This window comes from Pongo abelii, chromosome 13 (assembly GCF_028885655.2).
Source record: "Pongo abelii isolate AG06213 chromosome 13, NHGRI_mPonAbe1-v2.0_pri, whole genome shotgun sequence".
Classification (NCBI taxonomy): domain Eukaryota; kingdom Metazoa; phylum Chordata; class Mammalia; order Primates; family Hominidae; genus Pongo; species Pongo abelii.
In genome coordinates this window covers 92,370,715-92,384,702 of record NC_071998.2, presented here as the reverse complement: position 1 = coordinate 92,384,702, position 13,988 = coordinate 92,370,715, and the positions used below count along the sequence as shown (strand labels likewise).

At 41.6% G+C, this 13,988-nt stretch overlaps 1 protein-coding gene across 1 annotated transcript; it reads left to right on the top strand.

Moving 5' to 3' along the window:
• The first annotated feature begins 8,222 nt into the window (after positions 1-8,222).
• LOC100461881 (acyl-coenzyme A amino acid N-acyltransferase 2-like) lies at positions 8,223-13,515 on the top strand. The gene is given in 4 exon segments (XM_003777417.4): positions 8,223-8,705; positions 9,626-9,828; positions 12,938-13,292; positions 13,295-13,515. Coding segments are annotated over 4 exon segments (1,230 nt in total). The 5' UTR covers positions 8,223-8,254.
• Positions 13,516-13,988: the final 473 nt, after the last annotated feature.

Here is a 13,988-nt window from a genome sequence, read left to right as displayed (position 1 = left end):
CTGGGATTTAGTGCACAGGAGTAGGGGGAGGTGAGCTGGGGGTGATATTTCTACCTGGACTGAGAGATGAAGTGCTAGTGATGACAAAAGCAACAGGCTCCTAAAGAGAATAAGAGTTTCGTTTCTTGATTAGTAATTTTAATCTGCATTGGTGACCTTCTGTTCTTTTATTCTTTGCTTTCTGCCTCCTCTTTTTGGTGCCCTACCAGTTTTTGACTTCTCTTTCTTCTAATAGGCCACTGTCTCCCAGTGATATAGACTTGATCCCTTTCACTGTGGTCAGGGACCTCCAGACTCCATAACATTGCTTTCATGTTCAGCCTCCAGTAAGGCTGTCTCCATATTGCTAAGGGCTCCCTCCCCAACCACTTCAGGGTGAATCCTGTGGGAGGCAGCAAGGTTAATGCTGCTTGTTCTCCACTGCTTTGTATCCTTTGTTTCCTGGATACCCTGCAGTGTGGGGAGTCCTGGCTTCCAGTGCAAAAAAGTGGGGAAGCTGGGAAAATATATTCAATCGGATCTTGAAGCATCTCCCATCTTCAGAAGTAGACTATAAACAGTCAAGTTGGCTTCTATTCTTTCTTATTCATTGTCTCTCAGAAATTTTACTCAATTTTTTTATTTTATGCATATCATTTATTCTTTCATGTATTCATCAAATATTTATGAAGCAGCCACCTGCTTAGTAAATATGTGTCAGGCCCTGTTCTAAGAACTGACACATAGTGTTGAACAGGATAGAATTTCTGCCCTTGAGGAATTTACAGTCTGGAATAGTGCTATCCAATAGAATATTCTCTAATGGCAGAAATGTTCTGTATCTACATTGTTCAATATAGTAGCCACTAGTTACACGTGATTATTGAGCAATTAAATTGTGGTTAGTGTGGCTGAGGAACTAGATTTCTGTTTTATTTATTTTTAATTAATTACATTTAATTAGCTATGTATGGCTAGTGACTACTGTATTTGTATAGAGCAGAAAATGGATAGTCAGATAAAGAAGCAGACTTTCACAATATCATATGTTAAGTTTGTAATGAGATCGTTGTTTAGACTAGTAAATAGATCAGGGTTAAAGGCTTTGATTGAATCAGATTATGAAGGGTGCCAAACATAAAGGACCATCCAAGTCTAACACTTACAGATTCAGCTGGTAAAGAAATAATGAACTAATTTTAGATTCAGCCAGATTATTACTTATATATATAGTGAAGACAAGATAAGCTAAAGATGTCAGCCCTGTGAGTCCTTATCCCACACACCAAAAGGACGGCACTGAAACAAAAGGGGTCAGATGGCTTCAGCAAGAGTTGTGATACACCCTATTGCTGGCCAGTCAATTCCAGACTGCAGCTAAATGGCTATAGAGCTGCAGTCCTGCCCTACAGAAGTGTAGGGGTTAAGCTGGAAAGTCTCATGTTCCTCTGGAACCTGGGAGGTATATCAGAAAACCGCCTCAGGGCAGGATCCCACAAGATAGAGGCAGATGAGAAAACAACCTCGTGAAGCCTTCTCTGAAGATTTCCTCCCTTGCCATGTTCCTAGGAGGATCACAGGGCATTCCACCCAGATTTAGGTCATATGGCAGTCCATGGTTTGCCTATGCATCCCACGTAGACACATGTAGAGTCTCTAGGGCTCCATGGTAGAGCCACTCCCTTGGAAGTGGTCTTAAGCGCTATGCCAAAGGATTTAGATTCTACCCTTAAATGAATCTGGGGGCTACTGGAAGTTTAAAGTAGAAGAGTAATTTGTCTTTTGAGTTTTGCAGAGATCAGTCTGACAATATTGTAGAGACAAAAAAAAAAAACTGTAAAAAGGAAGAAAGATTTGGGAAAAAGGACGAGAGTTTGTGGGAATGAAGAGTGTACAGTTAAAATCATTTATGAATACATGGAATGTGAAGGGCTCTGTATACAGTAAAGGTGATGAATAAATCAAACAGAATTCTGCCCTCAAGAAAATTTCAGATTAATAGGAGAGAGAAAACACAACATAAATGATTATAAGGCTCAATATATTAAGTGCTTTGAGAGGCATGCTGGAGGGCCCAGAGGAAGGAGAGACCTCTTCAGATGGGTGTCCCTTATACAGTAGGTAGTTTACTGATGATTATGACAATGCAGTGTTGCACAGGAGAAGCCTTAAGGATCTTATAAATTAACACTCTGGAATCTATGAGGAGCTAGCTCTGAGAAGCAATAAGCCTTATCAACTAACAAGGGTATGAATCCATGTATATGGATTAGTTGGGATCCAACTGAGAATAAGGTAATACAAACGTAATAGAAAAGTAGGAAAAAGTCATATAGATTAAGCATGGGGAGAGGTGGCAAGGAGAAGGTTTGAAGGCTTTGGTTTTTGAGGCCGGCCGGTGTCAACTTGCTCTTTTTTTTTTTTTTTTTTTTTTTTTTTTTTTTTTTTTTTTTGAGACAGCGTCTTGCTCTGTCGCCCAGGCTGGAGTGTAGTGGTGTGATCTTGGCTCACTGCAGCCTCCACCTCTTGGGTTCAAGTGATTCTTCTGCCTCAGCCTCCTGAGTAGCTGGGACTACAGGTGCACACCACCATGCCTGGCTAATTTTTGTATTTTTAGAAGAGATGAGGTTTCACCATATTGGCCAGGCTGGTCTCGAACTCCTTACCTCGTGATCCGCCTGCCTCGGCCTCTCAAAGTGCTGGGATTACAGGCATGAGCCATCGCGCCCAGCTCAACTTGTTCTTTATCACTGGACATATTAATGGATGGGTCCTCACTTCCCACTTCTCATCCCCTCATTTTGGCATTTCCACTTTACTTTGTCGTCCTTCTTCTACCTAAAGGAGGCCAGTTGATATCTATTGCCTTAAAAAAAGGTAGCACATCAGAAAGAGGGGAAAAAAAATCTTCTTTTGGTTTTTGAGTTACAAAAAACCTAATGGCTGATAATGCACTCCAGAAGTCATAAATGAGTATGTTTTGTTTGGTTCACATCTTGTTTTGTTGCATACTGAATGCCTTTTGACTGGGCTAAAGACTAGGTTGTCTTTAGTTCTTTACAATTCTGTATCTCATTTATTCCTGGCCCTTATCTATAAATTTATATTACCTGCTTGGTCCCCATGGGTATCTGAATTTGGAGCCTCTGGCATACATTGTACAGCAGGTCCAGAAGAATGCACAATAGTGTATAAGCTTCCCAAGTCTTTCAGCATTATAGAAGCCACCGAAAACTTACTTGGATTCCAAGTAATTTCTATTTTGAGTCTTTGTTCCTCCAGGTGGCAGAGATATAATCTTAGAACAAAGACTTAAAATAGAATTTACTTGGAATCTAGAAAAAGAGAAAAAAATACATTTTGTGCACATATGAGTTTGTGGGCTATAATTCTACTATTTCACTATCTGTCCTGCCAAAGTATGCACCAGGGTGTATACTTAACTAAAAAGTTCAGAGTCAGGAAAAATAAAGATGAAATTAAAAATAAAGTATTGAGAAAGAAAAAACGGAGGGGTAGGTTAAGGGAAGAGTGAGTAGTGAGTTTTCACATTTCTACTCTCATTTGGGGAAAATAGTTAAGGTTTATGTGTTGGGTCACCTGGTATGAGTTAAGATTCTTGCTTCACCATTGACTACATAGGCAAACTTGGCTAAATCATTTAACTCACTGAGCTCTATTTCCTAATTTGTAATGTAAGCATAGTAATATGTTTTTACTCCTACAGGGTTGTCATTCCCACAGGGAATAATGACCTTGAAAGAGCCTTGAAAAGCGAAAAAGCTTTACTATGGGAATTAATATTATCCAATAGCTAGCTTTTAGTAAATGCTTAATAATTGCTGTTAGAGAAAAAGAAATTAAGGGGAGAATAGAACTGCCCAGTCTCAAGTATGTCTTTATCAGCAACGTGAGAAAAGACTGATACAGACTGTATGTCTCGTGGCTGTTTAATGTGCATGTTCGAAGTCCTAAAGACAGTCACTGTCCTAACATACAATTCAACAAGTGATTCAAGGACAGAAACATGATGGAATCATTGTGTTTCTTACGGACTGAAAATCAGGTGTCTACAAACAAATACCCCAGCTTTAAGGAGAATTGATAGTAGTGGGCTGAGAATAAAAAAGTACCCACACTCATGGGAAAAGATTGATTTTTCTGTAGCTAAACTAATAAATCCTACAACTGCTCTACTTAGTTTACAGTGTGCTGATGCTATCAATTCACCAGAAAGGAATCTATACATGAAAATGTATAATATGTCTCTTCAGTTTAGATAACAAGATCATTTTTTTCCAGGTTAGATATATTTCTGTTGGTAAAGGTTAAGGGGGATTATATTGAAAGATCTCTTTTTGGGACTAGGGGCCTCAAAATTTGGAGATTTCTGTACCTTGACATTAGCAGCCTTCACTAATATACAGTAGCAGAGACAACACAGAGAGGTGGTGAATGATGTGGGATACCAGGCCTTCACATAACAGGGTGAGATTGATTCTATCACATAGTCTAGGGGCATAACCAGCCTGGTTTTAGAAAGGAGTTTGATGCTGGGATTTTCTCTGTTGGTAGACTCTCAGATATGACCAAAAGGAAACCTCAGACTGTTGGGATAGCCTAGAGGAATTTCTCACTCAGTAGAACTTTTTAGAAAAAGTAAAAGTCATATGCTTTCCCAAAGTTTGAATCATAGTCTGTTGGCCAGTAAAAAAAAAGCATGCAACTAAGTCAGGAAACTTGGCACTTTTTCTCTCTTGACCATATATGACCTTACAGAAGTCAATCATTCTGAGCTTGTGAAATGCAAAGTTGAACTAGTTGACTCTTTGATTGCAAGTAATAGTTATCAAATCAAGCTAATGTAAACAAAGGGATTCTATTATAAGGATGCCAGAGTGTCTCAAGGAACCCAAGTACAGTTGACCTTCAGGAGTGGTTAGAACCAGGAATTTGAAATCTAGTAAGATTACTTCCTCTGACTTTCATCTTTATATCTACTGTATTCATTCATAACTTCTCTCTCTCCCTCTCCCCTTCCCCTCTCCCGGTCCCCATCTCCCCCTCCCCCTCCCCCCACCCCTCCCCATCTCCCCTTCTCCCTCCCCATCTCCCCCTCCCCCTCTCCGTTCCCCCCCTCCCTGTCCCCCCTCCCCTTCCCCTTCCCCTTCCCTCTCCCCCTCACCGTCCCTCCCTCCCCCTCCCCATCCCCCTCCCCCTCCCTGTCTCCCCCTCCCCTTCCCCCTCCCCCTCCCCCTCCCCTCAAACTCCCACATCTTTCCCCTAAGACTGATTTTCTGGGATTATCTGGATACAGCTTCAGCTTCTGAATTTTATGGATTCAATTACATGTGAATCCAGGGCCAGGGTAAGGAAAGAGAGGTTCAAGGGTGCAAAATATCAGGAAGACATTAGAGGCTTGGTCTCTCAGTGACATGAAAGTAAACTTTGGTCCTCTAGGTGCCTCTCTTGCCTCACCTTAGTCTTGACCCTGATAGAGTGAGTGATGATCTCTGGGTCTCAATTCTAAGCTAGCAAGGTGAAAACATCATTGCCACATCTTGAATCTGAAATTCAGCTCTAATCCAATCAGCAGTGGCACCAGGGTTGACGCCACAAGGTACATACATAGCTCCTGAGTGATCATAGCTCTGGGCTTTAGGAGACTATTCTCAGATAAAAAGGAACCACAACTTGGGAAGAAAGCCTCAAATCTTCAATCACAAATGTGCTATATAATATTTATTTCTATTACATTTTTGATGCTATTTTATTCTGCCCCTTATGAGCCTTATAACTCCTAATCGTGTACATTGTATAATTTATTATATCGATGTTGAAAGGATCCCTAAAGTTTTCATACACAGTTATTACCCTTGAGAGGCTCATTTGGGAGGATAAAACTAGATACAGGATGCATGCTGAAGAGTGGTTATAGTAAGCGATTCAAATTAATTAACTATAAAAATCAAAGCTGTATTGGGCTAATGCATTGTACAGAAGTTTAGAGAAGGAGAATAATAGCAAGGAGAGGAAGAATCAATGATGTCTTCTTAAAGATATCTTTTTGGGGAACAAAGAGGACAGCAGATACAGAGGCTTACAGGAAGGAATCATATCAGAAAATATTAATACCTACAGAACATTGAAATGTTGCAGGGGACACCAGACACTCTTTTTAATATTACATGTCCCATCTCCCTAACATGAATGACTCATGAAGTTGGAATTGATGCCACCTTCTGTCAAGAACTTTGCCAATATTGAGAAAAAATATTCATAATCATTCTATTTATTCAAAATTATTGTATTGACCATGAATTTAAGTGTGTGTAAAATGGTCAGTAGTGCTGTTTGTTAATGAGGTTATCAGGTGGGAGTGTGTCCTTTGCAGAAAATCACTTTTTAAAAGTAAATGCAAAAAGACGTTTTTCCCCTTGATCCTCTTCTACCTCTGATGACTAATCCCTTCTCTACGGTAGAGAATTGGGCATTGCTGTAGTTGGGATGTTTGACCCCTCCAAATCTCACGTTGAATTTGATCCCTACTCTTGGAGGTGGGGCCTCTTGGGAGGTATTTGGGTCATGGGGGCGAATCTCTCCTGAATGTTTTGGTGAGGTCCTTGTGGTAATGAGTGCATTCTCCCATTCTTAGTTCCTCTGAGAGCTGGTTGTTAGCAAGAGCCTGGCATCTTCCTGCCCTCTTTCTCTTGCTTCCTCTCCTCTCATGTGATGGCTGTACATGCCAGCTCCCCTTCTCCTTCCACCATGAGTGGAAGCCGCCTGAAGCCCACATCAGGAGCAGATGCTGGAGCCATGCTTCTTATACAGCCTGCAGAATCATGAGCCCCAAGTAAACCTCTTTTCTTTATAAATTACCCAGCCTCAAGTATTCCCTGATAGCATACACAACAAACTAAGACAGGCATCAATTGCTCTTTTCCTCCACCTGCACTACCGGAGCCTATTTATTTCCACAGAAGTTTTTTTTGCACCCAAATACAAACCCCAAAGTCTTTATTTTGAATTTTCCCCTAAATAAAATTGAGGACCCCTTGGAGAGTCAAGCTTTTGGGGGGATACCTATTACTGCTATTTCTGTGAAGATATTGTTGAAAAATGGTTCAGATGTATATGCCAAAGTCTCATGTGAGAAATATCTTTTAGAGCTAAAGATCTTTTTGGGAAGGGCCTCACTTTTTCCTTTCCCCTAAGGAACTGATAATTTTTTCTATGAGAATAGTTAGAACACTATAACTGACCAGGCAGCCCTTTTTCCTTTGGCTATCAGTAGATTGGCACCAAACTTTCAGCACACAAAATGCCCTTCTTTTCATGTTCCAGGTTTTCTGTGATAAATACTTGTAATCCTAGTCCATATTTTCCCAAATCTTATTTTATTTAATTTTACTCTTTAACTGTTTTACTCTTTGTCAGTAAACAGATTCAAATCTTTTGTGGAATGGGGTACAGAGGAAAAAAGAAAGGAAGGGAGGGAGGGAAGAAGACCCCATTTTCCTTATAATGGAGCAGGGTACAAAGTGGCCAATCAAATGTATATTGTAGTCTCTTTACTACAAACAACACTGGCATTCATAACTCTATTAGAAAAGCATAATATCAAAGACAAGAGCATGAAAGTTTTATTTTCCCTTAAAAAGAACAAACAATGGAAAATCTGCAAAGAGCTAGAGGTCTAACAATGGCAGGTAGGGATGACTGACTAAAAGGAAAATAACAACAACAATAACAGAGTGTGTGTTTATGTAATTCTGTGCCCATACCCATACCCAACAGGTGTGGGGGCTGAAAAGCAGTGTTGTTTCAGAGCCCTTTATCATGTATTATCCCCCTTGGCTTCTAATACCTTGTAAAGATAGGTCACACGGGTATTATTTCAGCTGAAGAATTAAACCTTAATGTACTGAAAACCACAAAACTAAGATTTACTAGTGTTATAATGGGTAAGACAGGAGGCTGTGGTGTCAAATATAGCTTGAATTCCCACTTCTACTATCAACTACTTGTGAGACTTGGAGCATGCCATTAACTGGTTTCCTCACCTGTAAAATGAGAATAATGAGTACTTTCTGCACATCTCTCTCTCCCTCCTCCAAAAGTTTTGCACATTTTTCACTAAGTTCCCAGAAGTTTAATTTGGTCAGACCTAATATAAACCTTGCCTTGACCTTTCCTTGGAATTTAAATCTCCAACTTAAAGTCTTCTCTCCCATTACAGGGGGTGAAGCACCACTTGGTCCCTTGCAAGTTGCAAATGTTCCAGCTGTCAGCCACCCCAGCAAGTGCCCTTGCAGATGATCCAGTGCACATCCAAGTGACAGGCCTGCCCCCATCCCAGGTGGTAACGCTGAAGGATGAGAAGAAGAATCTGTTCCAATCCATGGCCTTCTACAGGGCTAATGAGGCTGGTGAGGTGGACTTGGAGCAGGCTCCCGCATTTGGAGGTGACTACATGGGAGTATATCCAATGGGCCTCTTTTGGTCTCTGAAGCCTGAGAGGCCTTTCCAGAGGCTGCTCAAGCAGAATGTGATGAACAGCCCCTTTTGGGTCAGTCTGGACCTATATGACTCCATTTGTTTTCAAGATTCAGCCACTGTTTAGCCCAAGGCCAGCCAGACCATGCAGCGCTGGTTCTCAGGCCCTGGGGTGCAGAGGAAGCAGATCCAAGAAGGTCGAGTGCAAGGAGCCCTTTTTCTTCCTCCAGGTGAAACTAATCTTTTGTGATACAGAAACCACTGTTAATGTGTATTAGTTCATTTTCATGCTGCTGATAAAGGCATACCCGAAAGTGGGAACAAAAAGAGATTTAATTGGACTTACAGTTCCACATGGCTGGGGAGGTCTCATAATCATGGCGGAAGGCGAAAGGCACTTCTTACACGGCAGCAACAAGACAGAATGAAGAAGAAGCAAAAGCAGAAACCCCTGATAAAACCATCAGATCTCGTGAGACTTATTCACTATCATGAGAATAGCACGGGAAAGACCAGCCCCTATGACTCAATTACCTTGCCCTGGGTCCCTCCCAATTGTATCTCCCAGAATTCCTTCTTTGACTCTGGGAATTCTGGGAGATATGATTCAAGTTGAGGTGTTTAGCTGGGGACACAGCCAAACCATATGATAATGGAAATAAAAATAATAACAAATAGTATCAAATTATTAGAGAACCAGTATTTCCCATAAAGTTTTTTTTGTTTGTTTTGAGACGGAGTCTCGCTCTGTCGCCCAGGCTGGAGTGCAGTGGAGCCATCTCGGCTCACTGCAAGCTCCGCCTCCCAGGCTCAAGCCATTCTCCTGCCTCAGCCTCCCGAGTAGCTAGGACTACAGGCGCCCGCCACGACGCCCGGCTAATTTTTTGTATTTTTTAGTAGAGACGGGGTTTCACCATGTTAGCCAGGATGGTCTCGATCTCCTGACCTTGTGATCCACCCGCCTTGGCCTCCCAAAGTGCTGGTATTACAGGCGTGAGCCACCGCACCCGACCTCCCATAAAGTTTTAAAACTAATGTGCTAGTGTGTGTGTGTGTGTGTAATTAATTTTGCTCACCTTGTATTTTCACGGCTATTTGACCCTTTTTTCGCTCTTTCTGATCCCATTCTCTTCTTTCTTTGCACTCGCAGGGGAAGGCCCTTTCCCAGGAGTCATTGATTTGTTTGGGGGCATTGGGGGCCTAGTAGAATTTCGGGCCAGTCTTTTGGCTTCCCATGGTTTTGCACTGCTGGCATTAGCATATTTTGCCTACGAGGACTTGCCTGACAAACTGCAGGAGGTGGACTTGGAATATTTTGAGGAAGCTGCCAACTTGCTACTAGCTCATCCCAAGGTATTTAAAATACTTTCCATTTTACCTTGGACAACTACAAAAAAACAAAATCACCAATGTCTGTTCTGTTTTACCAATTTGCGCAGACTTGGACACAGCACAGCTGACAGTTAAATGGGGATGGTAATAGCTGCCTTGTAAGATTGTTGAGTTGATTTTTGATCAGTTTTGTGCTTATTGGCACATAGAAGACAATAAATAAATGGTGGACATAATGTGATTATTTTTTAGTGGAAAAAAATCAAAATGTCTTTCATTTGAAGTGTTTATAACTTATTCATAAGGGTCTCTTCAATGCTTTACTGCCACTCATCTCAAATCATGAATTCTCTGGTTTGACATGTTTTCAAACTTCAGTGATTATCTCTGCAGGGGGATAATGCTGTAGTAAGTCACACTGAAGAGTCCTGGAACGAAGATCAGGACAAAGGTGCAAAATCAGGTCGGGAGCATCAGCAAAACTGGCTTGACTGAATTATCTGACTAGCTGAATTAGCTTTTTAGTTAGTTTCAGAGCTAGGGGCAGAGTGAAGCATAGAGTAAGTGTCCAATGCCAAGAGCCAGGCTAGAGAAAGGAATCTGAAAAGGAAGGGTCATTTATCACTCTTTGTCAAGTGTGTCCTTCTACTTTTGAAAATGTAGTTCATGGACCAGTGGCCACAGCATCACCTGGAAGCCTTCAGAAATACAGCATCTCATTTTCCATCCCTGAAACAGCAAACTGCATATTAAAAAGATCCTCAGGTGATTCTTATGCACATTAATGATTGAAAGGACTGGAATAGTAACATTAACCTAGTTTCTTCTATGAGGTAAATATTAGTTGAACTGGGATCTATTCTCTTGTGGAGTTCCAAAATACTGATATTTGTGCTAATGATTAAAAAGAGAGGCCAGGCGCGGTGGCTTACGCCTGTAATCCCAGCACTTTGGGAGGCTGAGGTGGGCGGATCACAAGATCAGGAGTTCGAGACCAGCCTGGCCAATATGGTGAAACCTCCTCTCTACTAAAAATACAAAAATTAGCCAGGTGTGGTGGCAGAAGCCTGTAGTCCCAGCTACTCCGGAGGCTGAGGCAGGAGAATTGCTTGAACCCGGGAGGCAGAGATTGCAGTGAGCCGAGATCAGGCCACTGCACTCCAGCCTGGGCGACAGAGTGAGACTCTGTCTCCAAAAAAAAAAAAACAAAAACCCAGAAACAGATATCACAATATCAAATATCAGGGTTGGTATTCTACTAAGTTTAACTTACTGTTTTGCAGATCAAAATGTTCAAATGTCAGCCATTTCTTATAGATCAACTTAATAATAGTAAAACAATACTGGCTTACATTTGATAAGTGACTATTTGTTAGACTCTATGATAAACATTTTATATGCAGTCTCATGTAACATTCACAATAGCCTTAAACATTTTATATGCAGTCTCATGTAACATTCACAGTAGCCTTATGAAGTACTATCAACAGCAACCTCATTTTTCAGATGAGAAAGCATATTTAAAGTAATGTGTCAAAACTACATAGGCAGTAAGTGACAGATACAATCTGATAAGGTCCTTGCTCCAAACCATTAAATTATCTTTGACTTCCTCAAATGTTTTATTCTTTTCCACCCCAACCCTGGAGAGCCTTGACTCTTCTCAAGGAGAGAGAGGATATATTTCCTATTGGGACATTATCAACATCTTCATCTTTAGTGTTGAGAAAACATGTGTAATTTTTCTAAGCTTATTTGGGTCTTTTTAAAAGTTTGCCTAAAAAGAATTAAATCCCAACTAAAATGTTTTCAAATTTTTTTTTTTTCCATTTCAGATTTAACTATTTGTGAAATTAGTCTGAGGAAGAAAAGTCAACTGCAGATATTCAACTTAGATTTAGATTCATGGGATAAGCTTAAATTTCCACCTCTGTCCCTTGATAATGTTGTGGCCTTAAGCAAATCTTTTAAGTTTCCTGAATCCAGTTTGGCTGTTGGAAAGACCAACTGAGATAATGTGTGTATAGCAGTTAGCATAGAGTAAACTCTGAAAAAAACCACTTTGTTATCTTTGCCCATCTATTTTCTTCCCTCTCTTCCCAAGTCTTCAACCAATCACAAAGTGTTTTAGGTTCTACTCCTGTCTTTCTCAATACATCACACCTTCTTCATCCTCCTTGAGATTGTTTTAGCCTATTAATCAATTTCCTACTTCCAGTTACAGCCATCCTCCTTCACACCCTCATTCATTAATCACACAGATGTTTCCCGATTTCCTTGGGGGACATTTTACAGTATCAGATTCTTGGGCCCACTCATACCTATGGGAACAGACACTTGAAAATTTGAGTTTCAGGAAGCTCAAATTAAAAAAAAAAATCAGATGATTCTGATGACAGGAAGTGCTAGGGGTACAATTGTGAGCAAAATAAGCAAACTAGGTCTTTATGTACTTGTCGTTGTCTGTCCAGAGTGTCCTTCCTTTCCCCCCTCATCTTTCAGATCTTTCATGTCCCCTCAGCTCCCTCAGTCTACCAGAGAATTAATGATCCTCCTCTATAAGCTACTACCTTTTCCTATTGGTAATACAATTCAATTATTTACTGAATCCAAGCCTTTTTTCTTTATACTCTCATTGCTTTCAGGATTAGCTCTTGAATTTATGGAGGTAATATATGGGCAAAACCTTTGTAGCTATAAAATGCTATTTAAATGTGAATTCCACGTACATAATATTTGAGAGAACCTGAAAAACACCTTTTTTTTCTGGCTAGAGACAAGAATTTTATTCTTCAGAAAGCTTACCTGGCTCTATTCTTGTAATGCCAAGCATCTCTGGTGCGTTAGACTCTTTTTGCCCTTACAAAACTCTACCATTGATGAAGAGTGTTTATTTCTATTGTTTCACCTGATCCTCGTAACAACCTCGCCAGGTCAGTATCATCCCTACAAGACAATAAAGGTTAGTGAGAGTAAGCGGGTAACATTCTCAGTCCCAGGAGCTGGTAAATCTGAGTGCCAAGACTCGACCTTCTTTGACTCTTTCCATCATAGTTGTTTATTGGCATGCCCGGGACAGCTCTTTCTCAGCTTGTGACCTGTAACAGATTCCCTTTGTTTTGTGCTTCAGATCCAAAGGCCAGGAATTGGAGTGATCTCCGTGTACAAAGGTGCCGAGATTGGCTTGGCTATGGCCTACTACATGAAGCAGGTGGTGGCCACCGTCTGCATTAATGGGCCCAACGCCAGCTTTGAAGTTCCAGTCAGATACGGGGATCTGATTGTGACACCCATCAGCTCAGCCCCGCAGCGCCTGCAGGTCCACGTCTCTGGAGCTGTGCGCCTCCGCCACCGTAAGGGAGACCCCCGAGATGAGCTCCATCAGCAGAGTGTGCTTCCTGTTGAAAAGGCTAGGGGTTGGATTCTTTTCATCGTTGGGGAGAGTGACGAATGCCTGGATAGTAAAGCGTACGCTGAGCAGGCCGTGGAGGCAGAAGCAGCAGGAGGATGCCGGTGTACCCCGGGGCAGGCCATGTCCTAGAACCGCCCTATGCTCCCTTGTGCTTCGCGTCCTGGGACCCGGGCATTTCCGGGCCCTTGCTCTGGGGAGGAGATGCTGCTGCTCATGCGGCAGCCCAGGAGCACGCCTGGGGGCAGATCCAGAAATTCTTCAGGCAACACCTCATTAAGACCAGAAGCAAACTCTGAGCAAAGGCTGAGTGATGATGGGGTAGACAGAGGCTGGAGTGCGGGTGGGAGGATAACGAGGATAAGGCAAGAACGCAGTGGGGAGAGGGGCCTCTCCTAGTTTGGCTGGATTCACAATCATCTTGAATCAACTGGAAGGAGGTCAGACAAAAATCAAAGAACCGGGCACACATTCATGGGAAGTATTTCTCATAAATTGGTACGTGTTTCAAATTTTTGTAAATTGAATCCTAGTTTATACGAACTAAGGCACATTATTATTTCAAAATGGTGATACCCTTGCAAATTGTTTTATTGTTTGTTTTTGTTGTTGAGACAGAGTCACATTCACCCAGGCTGGAGTGCAGTGGCAGGATCATGGCTTACTGCAGCCTCGAACTGCCAGGCTCAAGCTATCCTCCCACCTCAGCCTCCTGAGTCACTGGGATTGAAGGTGTGTATCACCACGCCCAGCTAATTTTTTTTTTGGAGAG